This window comes from Xenopus laevis, chromosome 7S (assembly GCF_017654675.1).
Source record: "Xenopus laevis strain J_2021 chromosome 7S, Xenopus_laevis_v10.1, whole genome shotgun sequence".
NCBI classification, from domain to species: domain Eukaryota; kingdom Metazoa; phylum Chordata; class Amphibia; order Anura; family Pipidae; genus Xenopus; species Xenopus laevis.
In genome coordinates, this window is record NC_054384.1 from 23,260,018 (window position 1) to 23,280,139 (window position 20,122).

The 20,122-nt window shown below is 40.0% G+C and overlaps 2 protein-coding genes across 2 annotated transcripts in view; one reads left to right on the top strand and one right to left on the bottom strand.

Moving 5' to 3' along the window:
- Positions 1–224: 224 nt before the first annotated feature.
- atoh7.S (atonal bHLH transcription factor 7 S homeolog) lies at positions 225–2,309 on the bottom strand. Its single transcript, NM_001085820.1, is given in 1 exon segment — positions 225–2,309. A coding segment is annotated over 1 exon segment (417 nt). The 5' UTR covers positions 2,105–2,309; the 3' UTR covers positions 225–1,687.
- Positions 2,310–19,618: 17,309 nt separating this feature from the next.
- pkd2l1.S (polycystic kidney disease 2-like 1 S homeolog) overlaps positions 19,619–20,122 on the top strand; it is a 38,537-nt gene continuing 38,033 nt past the window's right edge. The window contains exon 1 of the mRNA XM_018227493.2: positions 19,619–19,970. Coding sequence (XP_018082982.1) covers positions 19,700–19,970 — 271 coding nt within the window. The 5' untranslated portion in view covers positions 19,619–19,699. The remainder of the gene's footprint in view (positions 19,971–20,122) is intronic.

The window sequence follows — 20,122 nt, forward strand, 5'->3', positions numbered from 1 at the left end:
GGCTTTCCTGGGAACATCTTTAGCTTGCCCATCATACAGAAAGTACAAGCTGGAGAGTGCCAGCAGGCCCTGTACTAACTGCCTTGTGCTGGATTATGCAGATTACATAGTTACATAGTTAAATCGGGTTGAAAAAAGACCAAAGTCCATCAAGTTCATGCCCTTCAGCCGACTAATCTCCCCGAACTGCCTTCCACCGGGTAGAACGCTTCAGTTTCCGAAGTTGCTGAAGTTGCCTCGTTAGGCAACTTCGGGCGACTTCGGAGAACAAAGTGCCTGGGAAGGCAGTTTGGGGAGATTAAACGCTCCGAAGAAGAGGAGATTTGTCACAGTCTGACCATGTATCTCTGCCCTAATTTGTGCAGCAAATCCTCCTATTCCCCACACATTGTCTTGGTTTCATAGGGATTATGCACAGGTAAGTCTCATGAACTCCTGAATTTGACAGATAAGAATACATTGGCAAGGGGCTAGTAATGTTTTCAGTGTAAGAAGAAAGATTAAGATATTAAATGGGGAATAAAATACCTTACCCACATCAGCAATGTCAGATTTTATTATTCTATCTGCAACAAACCAATAAACCTGCAGTGATTTTTTTCCCAACTTTGCTACATAGCCCTTATAGGTCAGCATGTATACAGTACATTGCCAAGCAATTCACCATATGTTCAGTTTTACTACAATTTCAATTTCCCAATATAGGCTGAAATACCATTTGCATACCTGAAAAATACAAGCATATCTGCTATTTTTGGAGCTGCGTTTACAAATAAACAATTGACGCCCATTACAAATAAAAATATTTAAGAAATGTATACTAACCAAAAGAATTACTTAAGGTTTCCTTAAAAATACACCAAGGTTTGTCTTTACAGCAACAAGTAGATTGAGACCTGTAGGAATTTTATATACGTTGTAATTTGCCACTCTCAAAAGGCAGACAGAAGCCAGAAAATGGTAAAATATGTAAATTATACCTCTTGTTGATTTTAATTTAGACCTTTCTGTTCACTAGACAGTATAGTTAATTAAGAATTCTGGTGTAGAATGCAATTTGTATTATCAGCAAGTGACAAAAATGTTTCCTTTCCCTTATGAGCAGTGCCTATAGCAGCACTTAAACTATAAATGGCTCCTTGGGGTAAGAAAAGAGTCCACAGAAAATGATTTATCCAGACTGCTTTAAACGCCAATTTATATGCACATATAGTACTTTTTCTAATGTATAAATACTACTTTCTCTATGTTATCTGATAACAGTGCATAAGTAACATGGAAAGTAGTGACTCAGGAACTACCATTTTATATATAATCATACAGGTATGATGGAGGCAATGAAGTTATATCACTGTGCTGTATGGAGGTAAATATTATATGCCACCCATAATAACTTGCATGTCCTTTCACAAAATACCAGTGCACTTGGCTTTTCCAGTGTTCCACAGCTCACTAACTGCCATCCGTTGCAGCACCGCATACTCTGGGCTGCATCACTTGGGGTTCCCTACATATGTACCCAGTCCTGAACGTATGGTGCTTAAGGAAATAAGCATTGCATTGGGAAAAACAACATGACAAATAGCCCATGATGCAAATGTCCCTGTATCATTGGGTGCTGTATAACCGACCAATTATATTAAAACAGTGCTGTCTTCAGGTCAGTAGTACCTTGCCTGCTCTTATCCTAGTGAGAAAAAGTCTGGGGCAGGTAACGATCACAGTCTCTTGGGCATCTCACCTCCATATAACTGAGGCACTGCTCCTCCTCAATGTGATCATATTGAATATTAGTCCATTCCTCTGGATCAGTCCTGCTGTACCTCTCTGCTTCCGAGAGGATCCTGCTCAGTGCCATGATGTAGCTCAGCGCCATCTGCAGAGTCTCATACTTGGAAAGTTGTTTGTCTTCACCCCATTGTGGTACAACTTTCCTCAGACTATCGAAGGCGGTATTTAGTCCTTGCATTCTCCTCCTTTCTCTGGCATTGGCAGCCAGACGTCTCTTGGTAGAGCCTTCCAGCCTGGCTGGCAAGCACCTTAGTGGGCATGGTGACTGGCATCCAGTATGGGACTCCCTGTGCACTGGTGAATCTGACTTCATGTCAGCAGAGATATTCTATCCCTAGAAAGTTCTGAAAGACTCAAAATAAACCCCAGCCTGGGTAGTATCTCCTTATTTCATTTTTATGCAGTTGTCTTCTTTGTTGATACCCAGTGTTGTTAGCAGTGATACAAGGCTCTCCAGCTACAAGGCAGTGTAAGGCTACTGCAAGATACACTTCAGGCAAGGAGCATCTACTGACTGTGGCTGAAGCTCTGCATTTATATCTATATAGAGAGAATGGAAAGGCTTAGCAGATGGTGGCAGGTGGGCAGGCGTCCCTTAGCTTCTGCCCCAGCTTATTCCCACCCTGGGAAATAAAGGATGAGAATGCAGCAAATCTCTACGTTTGCAGCATCAGTCTGGCAGAGGGATGTGCTTTGCCATCTGTACTGATATCTGGAGGTAACCCAGCCACTGAAATCCCATTAACTAATCAGTTCTCAGCCAAGCAAGCTCTGCAGCCCAGATCCCCCATGCTTTGCAGAATATTTAATTGAAAATTAAAAAATATACATAGGCAGACACACAAATGCACACACATATATATACTGTATATATATGCTATATTTGGATTTTTTCCAGATTGCATATTTTCTCTTGAATTCTTAATTTTATGTCACATATTGAAAAAATGACAATTAAATGAGAAAGCTGTCAGTGTGGTTTTTGGTGTTATTAACATTTTTTCTGGAGATAAAATTTAAATTTTAAAATTGCTTTACTCCATCTTTTTGGCATTAAAAAAAGCATTTGGTGTAGGGTAAGGGAGATAAAAAATGGTATTGAAACAATTTTGATTATAAGTGCAGATTTATCAAGGGTCGAAGTGAATTCGAGGGAATTTTCGAAATAAAAAAATTCAAATTCGAAGTATTTTTTTCGATACATTGAATAGGATACTAGGACTTCAAATTTACTTTGAATTCGATTCGAAGTAAAATAGTTTGAATATTCGATAATCGAAGTACTGTCTCTTTAAAAAAACTTTGACTTCAATACTTCGCCAAATTAAACCTGCTGAAGTGCTATGTTAGCCTATGGGGACCTTCTACAGCATTTTTCTAAGTTTTTTGAATTCAAAGTAAAATCGTTCGATCTTACGATAAAATTGTTCGAAACGACTTCAAAAATAATTATTCAATTTCAATATACTCTTTTTTTTTTAGACCATTGTAAATTTTTGTGGATGTAATCTAGCATTTTGCCCAATTTAATGCTAATTGCACCTTATCAGCACTTGTGTGAGTTCTTCGTGTTATATGATTTTCTGCCAAAAACACCTCATTCCATTTTAAATCCAGTTTTGGGTTCACTCTGCCCTTGTGAATAACCCCCAGAATGTGCATATATGGAAGCTGACAAGAGATACAGCAGAGGCTTCTTAATTTCTACAAAAATTAGTCTGTGGGTAAAAGGAACGTTCTGTAATATTAAGATAATTAAATGATTGGCCCCAACTTGGTCTTTCTTTTGAGATGTTTCCTTGAACTCGAACCATGTGACTGCAAATCAGTCACATTATACAGATCATTAACCCCTGTGAATCCGCCCTGGGTGAAATGAGGCTTGATAATCCCAGGACAATAGGATGCACTTGTTAAATAATTGACTCCAACATGACAGATGTTGAATTGAGGTCATTTATCAGCTGGTGGGGGCAGTGGGCACCCACCTTCTGAGAATCAGCCAAGCCTCGTATTAAGTAAATTTGCTAATGCTTCTGCTTTTAATTATAATGCAGCAAATTAAATGCAGCATTTACCAATCAGCCACCAGAAAAAAAACGACTTATTCATTTTTGTTTGGGTGCATACTTATTAGTCTCTTGAATATTTTTAACTATGACTTTAAGGGGAAAATAGAACATTTTATTTTAAATGTTAGAATATAATATCAGAATACAATTTTAAAATTGCAAACTGGTGAGCTGCTGAATTAAAGGCTAAATAACTGAAAACCAAAAGTCTCAGAATAGCACTCTCTGCACTATACTAAAAGGTGAATAACCCTTTCAAAGGTGGACCATTTTAACTGAACTGAACTATATTACTCCTAAAAAGTAAAATATGTGACAAAGAAAAAGGGCTGCATATGTTGTAGCATAAGGGCTCTTACTGACAAGTGGTTGTAGCTGCGCTCCCCTTCGTTCCGTTTTTCTGAGTTCAGCCACAGGGGAGAGCAGGAATAGACGCATTAAGCTTTTTTCAATGGGGCTGTACTCACACACGCGCATGTAGGCACTGAACGAAGGTTGAGACGCAACATGCTGCATTTGTCCTGCGTTTGGCGCCTACACGCGCCTCTGTAAGTACAGCCCAATTGAAAAAAGCGTCTATTCCTGCGTTCCCCTGCGGCTGAACGCAGAAAAACGGAACGCAGGGGAGTGCAGCTTCAACCGCGCATCAGTAAGAGCCCTAAGAGAGAGAGAGACATGTTCGTTATAGGGTAAGAAATCTGTATTTATTATAGGGTAAGAGAGTATTCATTATGGGGTATGAGAGATGTTTTATCATAGGTAAGGTTGGCACCTCACCCTTTAACTGCATTGAATCACCAATGTGGTTCTCACCACCAAAAGAAAAAAATCAAACCTACCCAACTGATATTTGCTCAGATATTGGTCAGACAGACCTATGTATGGCCACCTTGAGGTTTAAAGGGTTATCGTACCTGCTGTGTATAATGTTATCATTATTGCTATATTAGAGTTAAGCCATAGACGCACATATCCTATTGTACGGATCGAGGATTCGTACGATTTTTGGATCGTGTGTGGAGAGTGCCGACATCTTTCGTCCGGCGGAGATCATTCGATCGGACAGGTTTGATTTTGACCCGACCGATCCCGCCGGAGCCCATTGTAATCGGATCGTTCGGCCGTAAGTTCAGATTACCCCCGATATAGCAATGCTCGTTAATGGCATATCGGGGAAAGATCCAAACGAGCGGATCATTGTGTCTATGGCCACCTTTAGACTAGATGTCACTACCTGCCTGTGATTTGCTCCCCTATGACCTCACCAAATTATACCCTCCCCATTGCTCTGTTCCAAACTGATTCCACTGCCATTCTTTAGTATTCAGGACGATGAATGACAAATACAGGGAAGAGTAAATGGGTTCTTCTATCTGGTCTTTGCCCAGGGCCTTAAAGCAGCCCTGCAGAAAAATAAAGACTGCAGCCAGTTTTAGGGCTTTGCAGAAAGGGGCCCATGGGCAAAAAAAATATGACTTTGATCAAATTACAAAATCAAACAAATGACATCATTACATTATACAAAAATTGCTATATTATTTTTTGTATTAGGGGTCTTCCATCTGCTGCTGATTTTCATGGACCGAAAGTTGGTGATCCACTTCTCTGAAAAATGCATAGGCCTGGAGTATATTCCTGCTGCTCCACTATCTTTATAGATTTCTCAGTGGCCCCTTGAGGCTATTTGGGAATGTAAACAAGTGCAATATAGCAACATTTACAGTTATCATTTTTTTTTACCTTTTAGAAATTGCTAAAGATAGTAGAGCATTCTCACAAGTTAATGATTCATACCTCACATTGGTCCAGAAATGGGGGAGGGTGTTATGGGAAAGTGGGCAGAATTTATACAGATTGGGTAACTAGATGTAGTAGGAGGTTTAATTTGCTCCTCATTTAAATGTTGGGAAGCATGGTCATTGTATTTACTTGGGGTAGGGTTTTAAAAAAAATGGGGCCCTCCTGAAAATTAGTTTCCTTGCCATTTAATGGAACCCCTTAACACTGACTGTTTCCTTGTGTTTTTTAATTTCTTTTTAATTTATGTTATAATTATTATAAAATTACTTCTGCCCATATAAAAGAGAATACACATTACCGTCATCAGTTATCCATATCCTTCCAATAATGTGACTCAAGAACAGGAAAGGATAGTTAGGGGGAGGGAGGAAGGGAGAAAGGAAGGAACCTTTCTTCCTTTCTACCTCCCTCCCCCTAGCGAAGGGGTATAATGGCCTTCCTAACTATCCTTTCCTTTTCTTGAGTGTAGGTAGGTAGGTCAGGAAAGGAAACCTTCAGAAAAGAACTCCCATCAGTGGGTGTCAGGCATTTGTGCCCCATTATCCCAAAACAAATAGCCAGAATACAATGCTTGTCATCTACCTCCAGTAATGCTTGAGTCTCACCTACAAACATGCACTAGTGCCAAAACTCATGGTCACCATTTTCATTATTAGATATTATGTGATTTTACATATTGCATTACATTGCTGTGGGGAATGTACTGACTCCTCCTGAAACAATGGAGCAGAAGCAGCAAATGAACAGACCTGTAGGAGAACTGACTTCTTTTGCATTGTTTCAGAAGCAGAGAAGAGAAATGACCCAATACTGCTTAAAGTTGCAATTATATTTACAAAGATACAGGTATGGGATCCGTTATCTGGAAACTCATTATCCAGAAAGCTCTGAATTACCGAAAGGATGTCTCCCATAGACATAGACATTTTATCCAAATAATCCACATTTTTAAAAATGATTTGCTTTTCTCTGTAATAATAAAACAGTACCTTGTACATGATTCAAACTATAATTAATCCTTAATGGAAGCAAAACCAGCCTATTGAGTTTATTTAATGTTTACATAATTTTACTAGTAGATTTAGGTTATGAAGATCCAAATTACACGAAGATCCGTTACCCGGAAAACCCCAGGTCCCAAGCATTCTGGATAACAGGTCCCATACCTGTAATTTTAACGTTTTTAATAAATGTATGTTGGAAAGTTGCTTAGAATGTTTTTCATTATGCAGAAAATTATTTCAGGGTGGACAATCCCTTGAGAGTAATAATGATGGGCTAACCTATTGTCTGCTATCAAGTGTAGTGATGGGCGAATTTATTCACCAGGCGAAACCGCTGTGAAAATTCGCCAGTGTCAACAAAATGGACGCTGACGTCAAAAATGAGACGCTGGTGCTGTTTCCCGAATTTTTCTTAGTTTCGCTAATTTCACAGGAAATTTGCAAATTTTTCGGTGAAGCGAAACGCCCCAAATTCGCACATCACTAATCAAGTGTAACATGAAGCAAGAACCCCCAAACAGCATGCTGTTTGCACTGTTTTACTACAAGGTTACTTAATGTGTTCAATGAACACACATACTAATCCAGGAACAAAAAATCCTCCAGAGCGTATGGGCAAAGGGGTGGGAACCTTTATACTTCAGTGGCTCATTGATTTCCAATTGGAACTGCTTGCCATATGTCGTCTGTGCTGCTATAGTTGTACATGCCTTATCCGACTGGTGGGAACTGATTCTTTTCTACATGTTTGTCCTACCAGAGATTTCATGTTTGGCCAAGCGTTTTATTAAATGAGTATCTTAATCCATTAATGGACAGAAGAAATCACATCCTATTACCGTAACTAATTTTATAACCACGCTGGAAATTAATATTTAAATAGTGGTGCTTCCAGAATGACAGTAGCCTCCTAATAGTATATGCTGGTGGTATATGCCACATTTTGCATTCAGTTTTTTCAGCTAAAACACTTGGACACCCTTTATAAATGAAATGAAGGCAAAGATGGCGTATAGAACTGTCCTGTTAAAGTACTTTATGTTTTGTAAAATAAACATTAGTTAGACTTGTTGGCATTAGGTTACTCTGCATGGAGGTCCAGTGATATAACTAGCGGGGAGGTCCACAGAGCTGGTGGTCTGGAAAGGAACTGTGACCCCCCACCCCTACCCATTTATGTTCTATTCATGTCTGAAAACTGCAATTAATATTGATTTTCTAATTTTTAGTTTTTTTCTCTGATATTACCAGTTTTAGGCAGTTCTTTAACAGCTTTCACTTTAAGGGCTCTTACATACGGGCGTTTATTCCTGCACTCCCCTGCGTTGCGCTTTCTTCCATTCAGCCACAGGGGAGCGCAGGAGTAGACACACTCAATTATTGTGAAGGGGGCTGTACTCACACAGACGCATGTATGCGCCGAACGGTGGTGAAATGCAACATGCTGCTCCCACCTGCGTTTGGCGCTTACATGATTGAGTCTGTGTGAGTACAGCCCCCTTCACAATAATTGAGTGCGTCTACTCCAGCGCTCCCCTGCGGCTGAACGAAGAAGCGAAACGCAGGGGAGCGCAGGAAACCCCGCCCCTGTGTAAGAGCCCTAACAGCTCTCTTTGAAGAAGAGTGAATTAAGAGTGTCAACTTGGTATTAGCCGTTCGCAATTCTCTAAAAATGCTAATATTTCAGAAACTGCTAAAGAACAGAAAATGAATATAAATGGCATAATTGTTCAAAGGTCAAAGAAAATGTATATAAATTAATTTGTTTAGGTTTAGACCCCCTTTAAGTTATAATTATCAGTTATTATTAGTAAATGAAGTCTTAATTAGTGTTACCAACTTTTCATTTAATCTGTTTTTAATGGCTTTCATTATCTGCCTTCTTATTATGTGTCTCTCCAGCTGTCTAGCCGAAGGGGTCATGGACCCTGGCAACCAATAAATGTTATTTTCTTTTCTATTTACTCTGCATTCTGACCACTGACTGGTTGCTAAACACACTATTAATCCTAACAGCTACAGAGATTCCATCTCCTTCCTATGCACCTGTATTCATTTAACCCTCAACTGGCTGATTCTCAGTTAAGCCAAAAAGTCTTGTATTAGTCTAAAACTGCAACTATCTCAAAAACCACTAAACATAGAAAATGAACGTAAATTGCAAACGTGCGCAGAGATGAGTGCGGTTACGGAAATTTCTTGCTAACCTACATTTTACTGAACGTCGACAGAAGCAAGCGGAATAAAACAGACAATGGATAAAGACAAGCTGTGTTCATCAGGACAACTAAGCTGTTTGCAGCATTTGCTAAGTGTAGTAAAGCACAATGAAAGCCAGTGTTGGTGACTCCCCTTTGTAAACCACACCCACTTAAAACCCACACACATGTTATCACAATAAATGTTAAACCCATACCCACATTAATGTAGAACACCAAATAACCAAATGTTTGGTGCTCACTGCAGGGACATCACCCGCCAATCGTATGTCATATTATGAAATACTCAGGGATCATATAAAAATCTCTCTAATGCTTTATTTACCAGTAGGTCTTTCCAGCTGACACGAGGTCACCCATTCCGATTAGAAGAAAAGAGGTTCCGTCTAAATATTCGGAAGGGGTTTTTTACAGAGCTGTGAAGATGTGGAATTCTCTCCCTGAATCAGTTGTACAGGCTGATACATTAGCTTTAAGAAGGGGTTGGATGGCTTTTTAGCAAGTACGGGTATACGGGGTTATGGAAGATAGCTCATAGTACAAGTTGATCCAGGGATTAGTCCAATTGTCATTTTGGAGTCAGGAAGGAATTTTTCCCCCTCTGAGGCAAATTGGAGAGGCTTTAGATGGGGTTTTTGCCTTCCTCTGGATCAACTGGCAGTTAGGCCGGTTAAAAGGTTGAACTTGACCAATGTGTATCTTTTTTTCAACCTTACTATGTTACTATGTTACCCTTAAATCCATATGCCCATGTCTAGATTGGGATTCAAAATAGGCCCAGGCATTTCAAGTACAAAGAGGCCCAAACAGCCCTCCACCAGCCTAACTAGTGACTGTCTATGGCATCTGACTGCAGCCCCTCTGGAATTTGTTAGAATCCATAGACTGCCAGACTGCATTTGTCTCCTCCTTCCCTGTGGAGAGTACAGCAATCCCCAGCACATATTTAAATACCATAGGGACCGTACCCCCCCTAAGAAGTATTTACAAATATTTACAAACCCCCAGGACAAACTCCACCAGGTTCACCTCCAACAGGCAGTGTATGGTGCACATAGGCAGTGCTGGGCAGGCAGAGTATGGCACACAGGTAGGGTAGAGCAGGGCAGGCAGTACAATGAACAATGCAGGATTCTACAGGTGTAAACAATATAGGGGATTATAGGTGTAAATAATACAATGTATTTTACAGCCGAAGGGCTCTTGAGCTGGCCATAGACTCAAAGATCCGCTTGTTTGGCGACATCGCCAAATGATCGGATCTTGCCCCAATATGCCACTAACGGCATGGCTATATCGAGGGTAATCCGACCGTTTGGCCGTATGGTCGAACGATCGGATTATGTTACGCCAAGGGGCTCCGACGGGTCGGTCAGGTGAAAATCAAAACTTCCCGATCAATATCGTGGCCAGATATCGATCGGGATGACCCGTCGGGCAGATAAACGGATAAGCGGTAAAATTGGTCTAAACGACCGATATCTGCAGCTTTATCTGCCCGTGTATGGCCACCTTTACACACAGTCGGTTTTTCCTGCGCTCCCCTGCATTGCGATTTCTTCCGTTCAGCTGCAGGGGAGCGCAGGAGTAGACGCAATCAATTCTTGTGAATGGGGCTGTACTCACACAGACACATGTAAGAGCCAAGCGCAGGTGGGAAGCAGCATGTTGCATTTCACCTACGTTCAGCACATACATGCGTCTGTGTGAGTACAGCCCCATTCACAAGAATTGATTGCGTCTACTCCTGCGCTCCCCTGCGGCTGAGCGGAAGAAAGTGCAACGCAGGGGAGCACAGGAAAAAATGCCCGTGTGTAAGAGCCCTTAGACTGCCTAGCAATGGTCGCTATTCCTGCAGTGTCTGCTTTCTTTTCTGAACTATCAGTAGATTATGAAACTTGAACTAAAACATCAATTCTGCACAGCTCAGTGTCGTTAGTCCTTTTGCATATGTCTGCACATGTAATTAGGGATCCGTCTGTACACATCGGCAATTAGCACAGAGGTGATTAATAAAATTACTCATGCAGCTATTAGAACTGCTAAATAAGGTATAATTAATTGTTCATTAATAAATCATGGCTTAATTAACTAAGCTGTTGTTTGGAAGCATATTTCTAGTACACAGCATCCCACCTGAGCAATTTGTCTGCTGTGAACATAAATTAATAACAATTTGTACCAGAACTTGAGAGAAAATCCTATTAGTAGCATTATCACCAGTTTCATGTAATAAGAAAGATACAATTAAACACATGACAAACCTTGTTCTTAAGGGCTCTTACAGATGAGTGTTTGAAGCTGCGCTCCCCTGCGTTCCAATTTTATACGTTCAGCCGCAGGGGAGCGCAGGAATTTAGTTTTTTTCAATGGGGCTGTACTCACACAGACGCGTGTAGGCGCCGAATGCAGGTTGAGACGCAACATGCTGCATTTTTCCTGTGTTCGGTGCCTACATGCGCCTGTGTGAGTACAGCCCCATTGAAAAAAACAGAATGCGTCTACTCCTGCGCTCCCCTGCGGCTGAATGCATAGAAACGGAATGCAGGGGAGCGCAGCTCCAAAAGCTCGTCTGTAAGAGCCCTAAATTACACATTCTTATACAGGGGCACTCCATGGCTCATCCTTGGTGCAGTAAAAAACCTCAGACTAGGCTAAATTTTTTTTATTATTTGTGTTTTTTTTTTAAAGTTATTTAGCTTTTTATTCAGCAACTCTCCGGCTTGCAGTTACATCAGTCTGGTTGCTAGGGTCCATATCACCCTAGCAACCATGCATTGGTTTGAATAAGAGACAGGAATATGAATAAGAGAAGGCCTGGATAGAAAGGTGAGTAATAAAAAGTAGCAATAACTAAAATTTTCTATCCTTAAAGAAGATTTGTTTTTTTACATGGGGGCAGTAACCCACATTTGAAAGCTGAAAGCTGGAGTCAGAAGAAAAAGGCAAATAATCTGAAAACTATAAAAAATAAAAAAATAAAGGCCAATGGAAAAGTTGCTTAGAATTAGCCATTCTATAATATACTACAAGTTAACTTTAAGGTGAACCATCGCTTTAAGCCACATTGGGGCAGATTTACTAAAGAGTGAAGTGACTGTCGCTAGCGAAAGTTTTACCAGAAATACCATCTACAGGGACATCGGCAATTTACTTACAGGCATAGTGGACATTTCAGTAGCGAAAAAGACCATCACTAGCGCAGTTTTGCGCCCTTTCGCCAAGCGCATTTTCGTTCAAGCTCTGCAAATTTTACATAACATTAACTTTTTCGCCAGAGTTTCCTTCGCCAGCTTAGACCTGGCAACCTGATAAGATGAAGCTTCATCCTCCTCAAACTTATGTCAGTGACATCATTTCCTGTATGCTGAAAAGTCATAAAAATGATGGCTGGCGTTTTTTTTCATATTTTAAAGCAGGTTTGTCTTATTTTTAAATTTTGTTTTTAAATTTTTTTTTAACCTTTTGAGGGGCATGCAACATTTGTTTTAGGTTGGGCTCATGTCTAGGACAATAGAGAATCTCTTTTGTCTTTATTTTGCTTCCTTGGACATTTTTAATAATAAGTGACCACTTCAAGCATTTGCACAAACATCACTAATAAAGACATATATATGACCTATATGTACCTGTCCTATTCAAATTTTGCTATGAAATGCTCGCGCTGACGAATTAACGCTTTCGAAACTTCGGCTGCCGAGACACAAGTTCACATTTTAGTGAATTAACATAGTGGTAGAGAATTTGCACCTGGTGAAGTGCCGTGAAGAGCCTTTGCAGGCGAAAAATTCGTCCTTTAGTGAATTTGCCCTGTTGTATATGTAATACTGGTCTATGACTGGATTCACAGTGTGCAGAATGCAGGCAGGCACCTCCCCAGCAGTCACAGATCTATTACTATTGGCATTTTATATGGGTAGGGAACCTGGAACATGTGGGGAGATGTAGTTTAAACCTACAGAGATGCATTGCATTTCAAATTTATATTAGAATCCCTGCATGTAACATATGCTACCAAAGGCATAATATATGTGCCACCACATATATTTAAATATATATATATATCCTTCATTTCCCTTCTTTTCTTAAGCTGGCCATAGACGCAACAATCCGATCGTACGAATCGTGGATTCGTATGATTTTTGGATCGTGTGTGGAGAGTCCTGACATTTTTCGTCCGGCGGAGATTGGTCGTTTGGTCGATCGGACAGGTTAGAAAATTTCTGTCGCCTGCCGATAATATCTCTGCGTGTACAGGTATTGGATCCGGAAACCCATTATCCAGAAAGCTCTGAATTACGGAATAGCTGTCTCCCATAGACCCCATTTTATCCAAATAATCCAATTTTTACAAAATGATTCCTTTTTCTCTGTAATAATAAAACAGTAGCTTGTACTTGATCCCAACTAAGATATAATTAATCCTTATTGGAGACAAAACCAGCCTATTGGGTATATTTAATGTTTACATGATTTTCTAGTAGACTTAAGGTATGAAGATCCAAATTATGGAAAGATCCGAGCATTCTGGGTAAAGGATCCTATACTTGTACTGCCGATCGTACGATTTTCAGTGGGAGACTGTCACTAGCTTTTGTCGGACATAATTATCGTACGATTGCTGTCAGGGGCAGAACATTGGCTGATCTGTTCTTTTACTACTTTATTTGATCGGAATGGTAAGACTTTGATCTGAATGGTTAGTGGCAGGTCGGGAGATGGGAAAGTCCGATCGTACGTTGATTCGTACGATCGGATCTTTGCATCTATGGCCAGCTTAACTCTCAAAAAAATGCCAAATCTAATTTTGTAATGATGCAATTTTCAGGCATGGAGAGCCAAATGGTTTGCATCATGGTGGTACAGTAGTTCCGCACACAGCTTTGTTTAGCTAATGGCCATTGTTGGGCACATCCCATTGATGAGTGTTGAGGAGAGCTCGTGTTACTAAGAGATAACAATTGCACAATGGGGAGCAATGAATACCGCTTTTATGCTCAGGCAGGGCCTTTCATGTGTTGTTTGTAGATAGCCATAGACACACACAATGTATATTGGCTTGTATGAATAAGATTATATGCAGCAAATTGCTTGTATGTCATGGTGCTGCTGATGACAAGATTACGCCTAGTACATCTGGAACTGATTTAGGGTACAAATAAACAAATAAAAGAAAACAAGAAAAGCAGAAATATCTGCCTGGTAAATGTCTGTGTGACGACAAATGAGACTCTGGAGAGTAGTTAAGTAAAATACTGGCAATGTATATTGTTTTAAATTCTGCTGAAATTAAAGGGACACAAATGATACATGATGCTGTGAAACAGTGCATGTAGGTCACCCCTTGGTCAGTGTTGATCAGCTCCTGTCTGACCCACGTTACATGTAAAGACATGGGATCAGACTGACAGCACACTTAGATCTTTTGGAAACCCAAAAGTATGCATTTTAGTGCCAATTCTCCCTTGACAGGACCAGATTGGACTTTTATTTGCTGGCATATGCCAACTGTGACGCTGGACTTAAGTCTATGGCGAGAGAAATGGGTGGAATCACTGGCGTAACTATAGAGGAAGCAGACCTGGGGGACAGGGGGGCCCAATCCACTCTGTCTGTTTCTTCTATAGTTATAATAAAGCCCCCCACCCAGCAGCTCTCATACCTGTGGGAAAGGGACATAGGTGGGTGGCAGGGAATGGACAGGTGGGGGCCTGGAGTGGGAGAATGGGGGGATGGGTAGAACTCACTGTGTTTTGTGAGTACTATTCTATCCTAGCTGAAATACGCTGGTGGGAAAAAATGCCCCATGTGCAATTAGCCTTAGGGTGGGATAAGGAAAGGAACATTTTGACTGCTGAGCTAAAGCAAAACTCACTTGTGCCATAGCCCTAAGGCTAAATGGGAATTTTTCCATGATTGTATTTCTGACAGTGTCCAAAACCTCTCCTTGTTGCTTCTTGGAAATAAAAAAAGGGTGATTTACTAACACATTCGCAATCGTGAGTGTTCTAAAATGGATGCAAAGTAGTAATAATAATAATGTAGCCAGTAAAATACCAGCCAAGGCCAGAGTCAATGTACTTGCCGGTAAATTAATAATAACTAGTTTTTCCACCCATAGCATGCCTCTGATCCACCCTGGTCCCCTCTCTCAGCCCCCCTCTGTCCCACAGATACCTGCCCTACTCTTCAAATCCCCTTAGTGTCACAACTACACCTGCTCACAAACATGTACCCACCCTACCTGTTATTATTACTGCCAAAAGGTGACAACTTTAATTGCACCCATTGATTTGGCTGCTAATACTATTTTGAACATACATTCCCAAAGTGATCTCCAAAATTTGTGTCAAAGCAGCACCGTATCTGGGCATTGTGCACAATTGGGGCAGGAACACAGCTGCAATTACGCCGGGATTATGGGGAAAACATTGCATTATGTGTAAAATATATACATGGTGATTTTGTCCAAAAGTGCACTTTATCCATAAATGACCCCTAAGCTGTACAGAACTTGCATTTGCCTCAATGAAATTTTATCTGTCCAATTCTCAAATTACACATGATCTTCTGCCAAATAAAATATACAGTAAGCGTGAGCTCAAATACAATCATCAAATCAGGATAACAGGAAAGTGGCAGATACTTCCAGTCATCCCATTAATGGAAGAGAAGAAAGGTTTTCATTCCTTAAAACAAACAAACACTGTAGACACTGACTCCAAGGTCACAGGGAAGGAGCTTCAACATTGGCAGCATTATTCACAGAATTAAAATTAGAAACCTTGTAGTTATAAAACAACAGCCCGGATCAACTAATGCTTAAATACTGCAGGCTCATATTTCTCCAAATAATGTACGTTCAATTTGCGGTTACATTGGGTAAGGAAATTAGAGCATCAATATTCATTTCCTTAAACCCCAAGCCTCCTCTTAGGCTACTAACCTTCCCAGAGTCTTTGTTTATGTGCTTGTTTATTTATAGGCATTTAGCAGAAGGCTACAATTCACACAAGTCATTTCTATCGAACACAAGTTGTCTTCTAAAGTGGCGCTGTGTAAAAACATAGACAATTATATGTACATGGAAACAATGATGTTGTGTGTGTGTGTGTGTGTGACAGAAGTCCTGTCATGCTTTATGGCTGAGTCACAAAATAAATCATGGATCCTTTATCTTAAAAAAACATTTTATTCCACACCAGGCGTAGACGTAGGATTTGTTATGATTTGGCCATGCACAGATTTGTGGCTCCTGTCACATGTTGGATTGCCAATGTCGATGACACTGGTCAGTAGCAAAGACTGCAAACCAGAATTTTGGGATAAATGGTAACCTTAGGGGTTATTGCAATGGAATGAAAGATGTAGAATAACTCCTACCAACCAATAAGCAAGTATCTATTGTAGTATTTTGCTGTTTAAAACATCCAATTAGCAGGGGCATAACTAGAGAGAAAAGAGACCCTGTGTGGCCCATAAAGCATAAGGGGCACTTGGGCACTGACTGATAATCAGTTTCAATATATGTTTATGAAAACTATCTTTTAATAATTTTAAGAGGCCCTAAAATGATGTGGAGGGCCCAGTGAGTTCTGGTTATATCACTGTGTATTGGTTACTAGACTAGCACAGTCAGTGCAACTCTTCTTACATTGTACATTACCCCTTAAAAAAAAATTACCACCTATACGTTGTATATATTTCTATTTATGTGTAAACATTTATGGGGTAGAAGTAATAGACACACAATCAGCACATGACAGCACCTTCTGTGAAGAAGGAGTTCTGTAAAAGATGTAAACCTAAAATAGGATCTTGCAATGGTTTTGTAGCTGTTAGTTTATATAACTATTGGATATATGATATTGTAGCCAGCTATGCCTTTCTGTTCTCTCCCCTGAGGATTTTACCTTTCGAAACAATGTAGGGGAAACCATCTGATTAGCAGATCTGTGAAGAAGCATGCAAGGCCACCTCCTGCTACATTGTTTCAAGAGACAGAACCCAAAGTGCAGAAAGGGAAAGAAAATACTTCTTCCAATGGCAATTACGTTTAAAAATAATTTTAAAGCAAATAACATTTTTATAACTCAATGGGGCAAATTCACTAACCTCCGGAAATTCATCAGAGACAGCTGCACTCACATCGCCAGGTGAAAATTCGCCAAGACAGCGCTAATTCACTAAAATGCAAAGTCGCGTCCAGGGCGCCGAACGATGATGAAGTTTCGCTAGCGTTAATTCAGCAAGCAAAGAGAAGTTGTGCTAGTGTTGGCTAATTTGCATACTGCGGGAAATTAAATGTCAACATATATGTTGCAGCAAAACATTACACTACACAAGCCCAGGGAACCTTAAAATAATATAGAGTTGTTATATTGCCCTACACATGTGCCCAGTGTATAGTTTATGTGTCATATGTTAGGAAATGTAGAGGGGAAGCCGGGTACCCTAAAAAAAAATTATAATCTTTTGCAGCCTATCACCCTGAAAAACTGAAAAGTCCCCAGCCTTTTTTGGGTCTTTTTTTTCAAATTTTTTTGAGGAACTCCTATCTACTCTATTGCACTTCACCTGGTCTGACGTGGCGAAGGCAAGTCTGGCGCAAGAGGTAACGTTCATTAAAATCCGCATCTTAGTGAATTTGCGTAGTTATGTCCATTCGCCAGAGCGAAAATTTGCCTGGCGTTAGAGTGCGAAGTGGCGCAACAGTCTATCTCCTTCGCTAGCGAATTTACACCAACGCCCGTTAGTAAATTGGCGAAGTTGCGAAATTACGCCACGCTGGCGAATTTTCTCCAGCGTTAGTGACTTCGCCCCTTTGGTACATTTGCCCCAATGTTTTTTGAAAAGTTGATTACCATTAATTCATTACTTTCATTAATGCCATTAATAACTAATAAAAAGAGAACATGCTGGGATTTGCTGAGATATGCCTTGATTTGAGCGCATAATAACAGTGCTGGGACCTTAAAGGTAACTGGCCATACATGAGTTGATAAAAGCTCCCTCCAGACCATGTTGGCAGCTTATTGGCCCATGTACTGTATGGGGCCCTCAGGAGCGTCTGCCTTTCCAATATCTGGAGGAATATCAGCAAGATATCTGGCAGGTTTGAAATCCCATTGGGTGAATACCACATAAAAATATTGATGCAGTCCCTGTCTGATGGGTCACCATAGCCCAGCATTTTAGTGGCCAAATCAGTTTAAGATCCAATGCTTTGGTGACACTGCCAAACTTAACCCTCCAGCTGCAGTGTTGATGGTACATGTAGGGGTCGGAAGAGAAGGAGAAGAGTGTATTAATATTAAAGGAACAATATACACTTAGGGGCAGATTTACCAAGGGTCGAATTTCGAAGTGGAAAATAATTTGATATTCGACCATCGAATAGAATCCTCCGACATTTGAATTTGAAGTTGGAGGATTTTATTCATCGTACGATCATATTCCGATCGTACGATTCGAACGATTTTATCGTAAATGGCTTTAATCTTCAGAGATGGAGAACCGTCAAATGCAGGGTTATCCCAAGCTCTTTTCCCTAAATTGTCCATTTCTTGCTCTTCACTGAAGTGGTTTTCTGTCCTGCCTCTCAGCTTAGCAGGGTACGATTTTGCTTTGAATATAAAAAACTTAGAAAATTGCTCTGGAAGGTCCTCATAGTCTAACATAGCACCTCGGCAGGTTTAAGTTGGTGAAGAATTGAAGTCGAAGTTTTTTTAAAGAGACAGTACTTCGATTATCGAATGGTCGATTAGTCGAACAATTTTCACTTTGAATCAAAGTCAAAGTAAATTCGAAGTCGTGATATCCTATTTGATGGTCGAAGTATTCAAAAAAATTACTTCGAAATTCGAACTTTTTGTATTTTCACTCGAACCTTAGTAAATCTGCCCCCTACTGTATGTTCAAAATTAAAAACGCCCCCTACTGTATGTTCAAAATTAAAAAAATACTCCATCTCAAACCTGCCGAGGTCATGTAGAAGTCAATGGCAGATGTTCCGTTTAAAATTGGAAGATATCATGATCTACCCTTATAAAAACCCATAGAATTCATGGTTTATGGGTGATAATCAGAAAAAATCTGGGTTTTCAGGCGACAAATCGTACGCTTTTTTCATGATTGTATCGAGCCTTTCCCTGCACTAGATTTTTTCTAGTTCATTTATTGATTAATACGGTAAAAATGTGCCCGGAAGTTTTTTAAGAGTAGTTTTAATAAAATAGTGAGAAATGTTAGCATTTTAGTAAATAACCCCCTAGAGTTTGTATTTAAATTTTTGTGCACATATATTTGTCCATACACACACATATACAGTATGAAAGATTACTGCATGCACTCTATATTAACCTAGCCACACATGCATTTCTTTAATGTCGGATTCATAAATAAAAAAAAAATATTTTGGATGAAAATATCATTGAATGTTTTTTTGCTTCTACCCTTTACAAGGAGAGTTATTTGCAACATAGTACACATTGAGTCCATTTAAGATGAAAACAAATATATAAATTGTGTTGGTATAAATAAAAAACAGCCTTCTATTCTTCACAACTCATTAATTAAGTGTCATGGGTAAAATTCCTTGCTGTCAGTAGGTTAGCAGCAATCACAGACAACCTGTTCTTCACTATTGGCTCTTCTGTCCTGAAACAAAAGCAAATTTGAATGGCACTATATAAAGACAAGTACACTCCCAGCTCTAGAGGAGAGGTGACAGTGCATATCCTGCTGGGTAGGAATCGAGTCTATATTAAAGTTATCAGTGCAGCCCAGCAAACAGGTGCATTTCAAGGCTACAATGAACCCTGCTAAGCTGAGAGGCAGGACAGAAAACCACTTCAGTGAAGAGCAAGAAATGGACAATTTAGGGAAAAGAGCTTGGGATAACCCTGCATTTGACGGTTCTCCGTCTCTGAAGATTAAAGCCATTTACAATCCCAAAACTGTTTCGGAGAACCCGTATGACAACCTGGAGCACCTGGGGGACCCCCCACCGTACCAAGAGGAGAAGAAACACAAAAGAAACCCCTGCTCTCAGTTCTGTATGTATATTGTTAAAGGGATAAGAGGTAAGAGAATTATACTTATTCAGTACCAAGCTGGCAGAGCACAGCTGATGCTATCAACTTTAAAGGGATTTATAATCATGCATTTCATTTAAAAATCACCTAATTGACTTCAGATTGTATAACTCATTCTACTATAAACAAAATAATTCTAC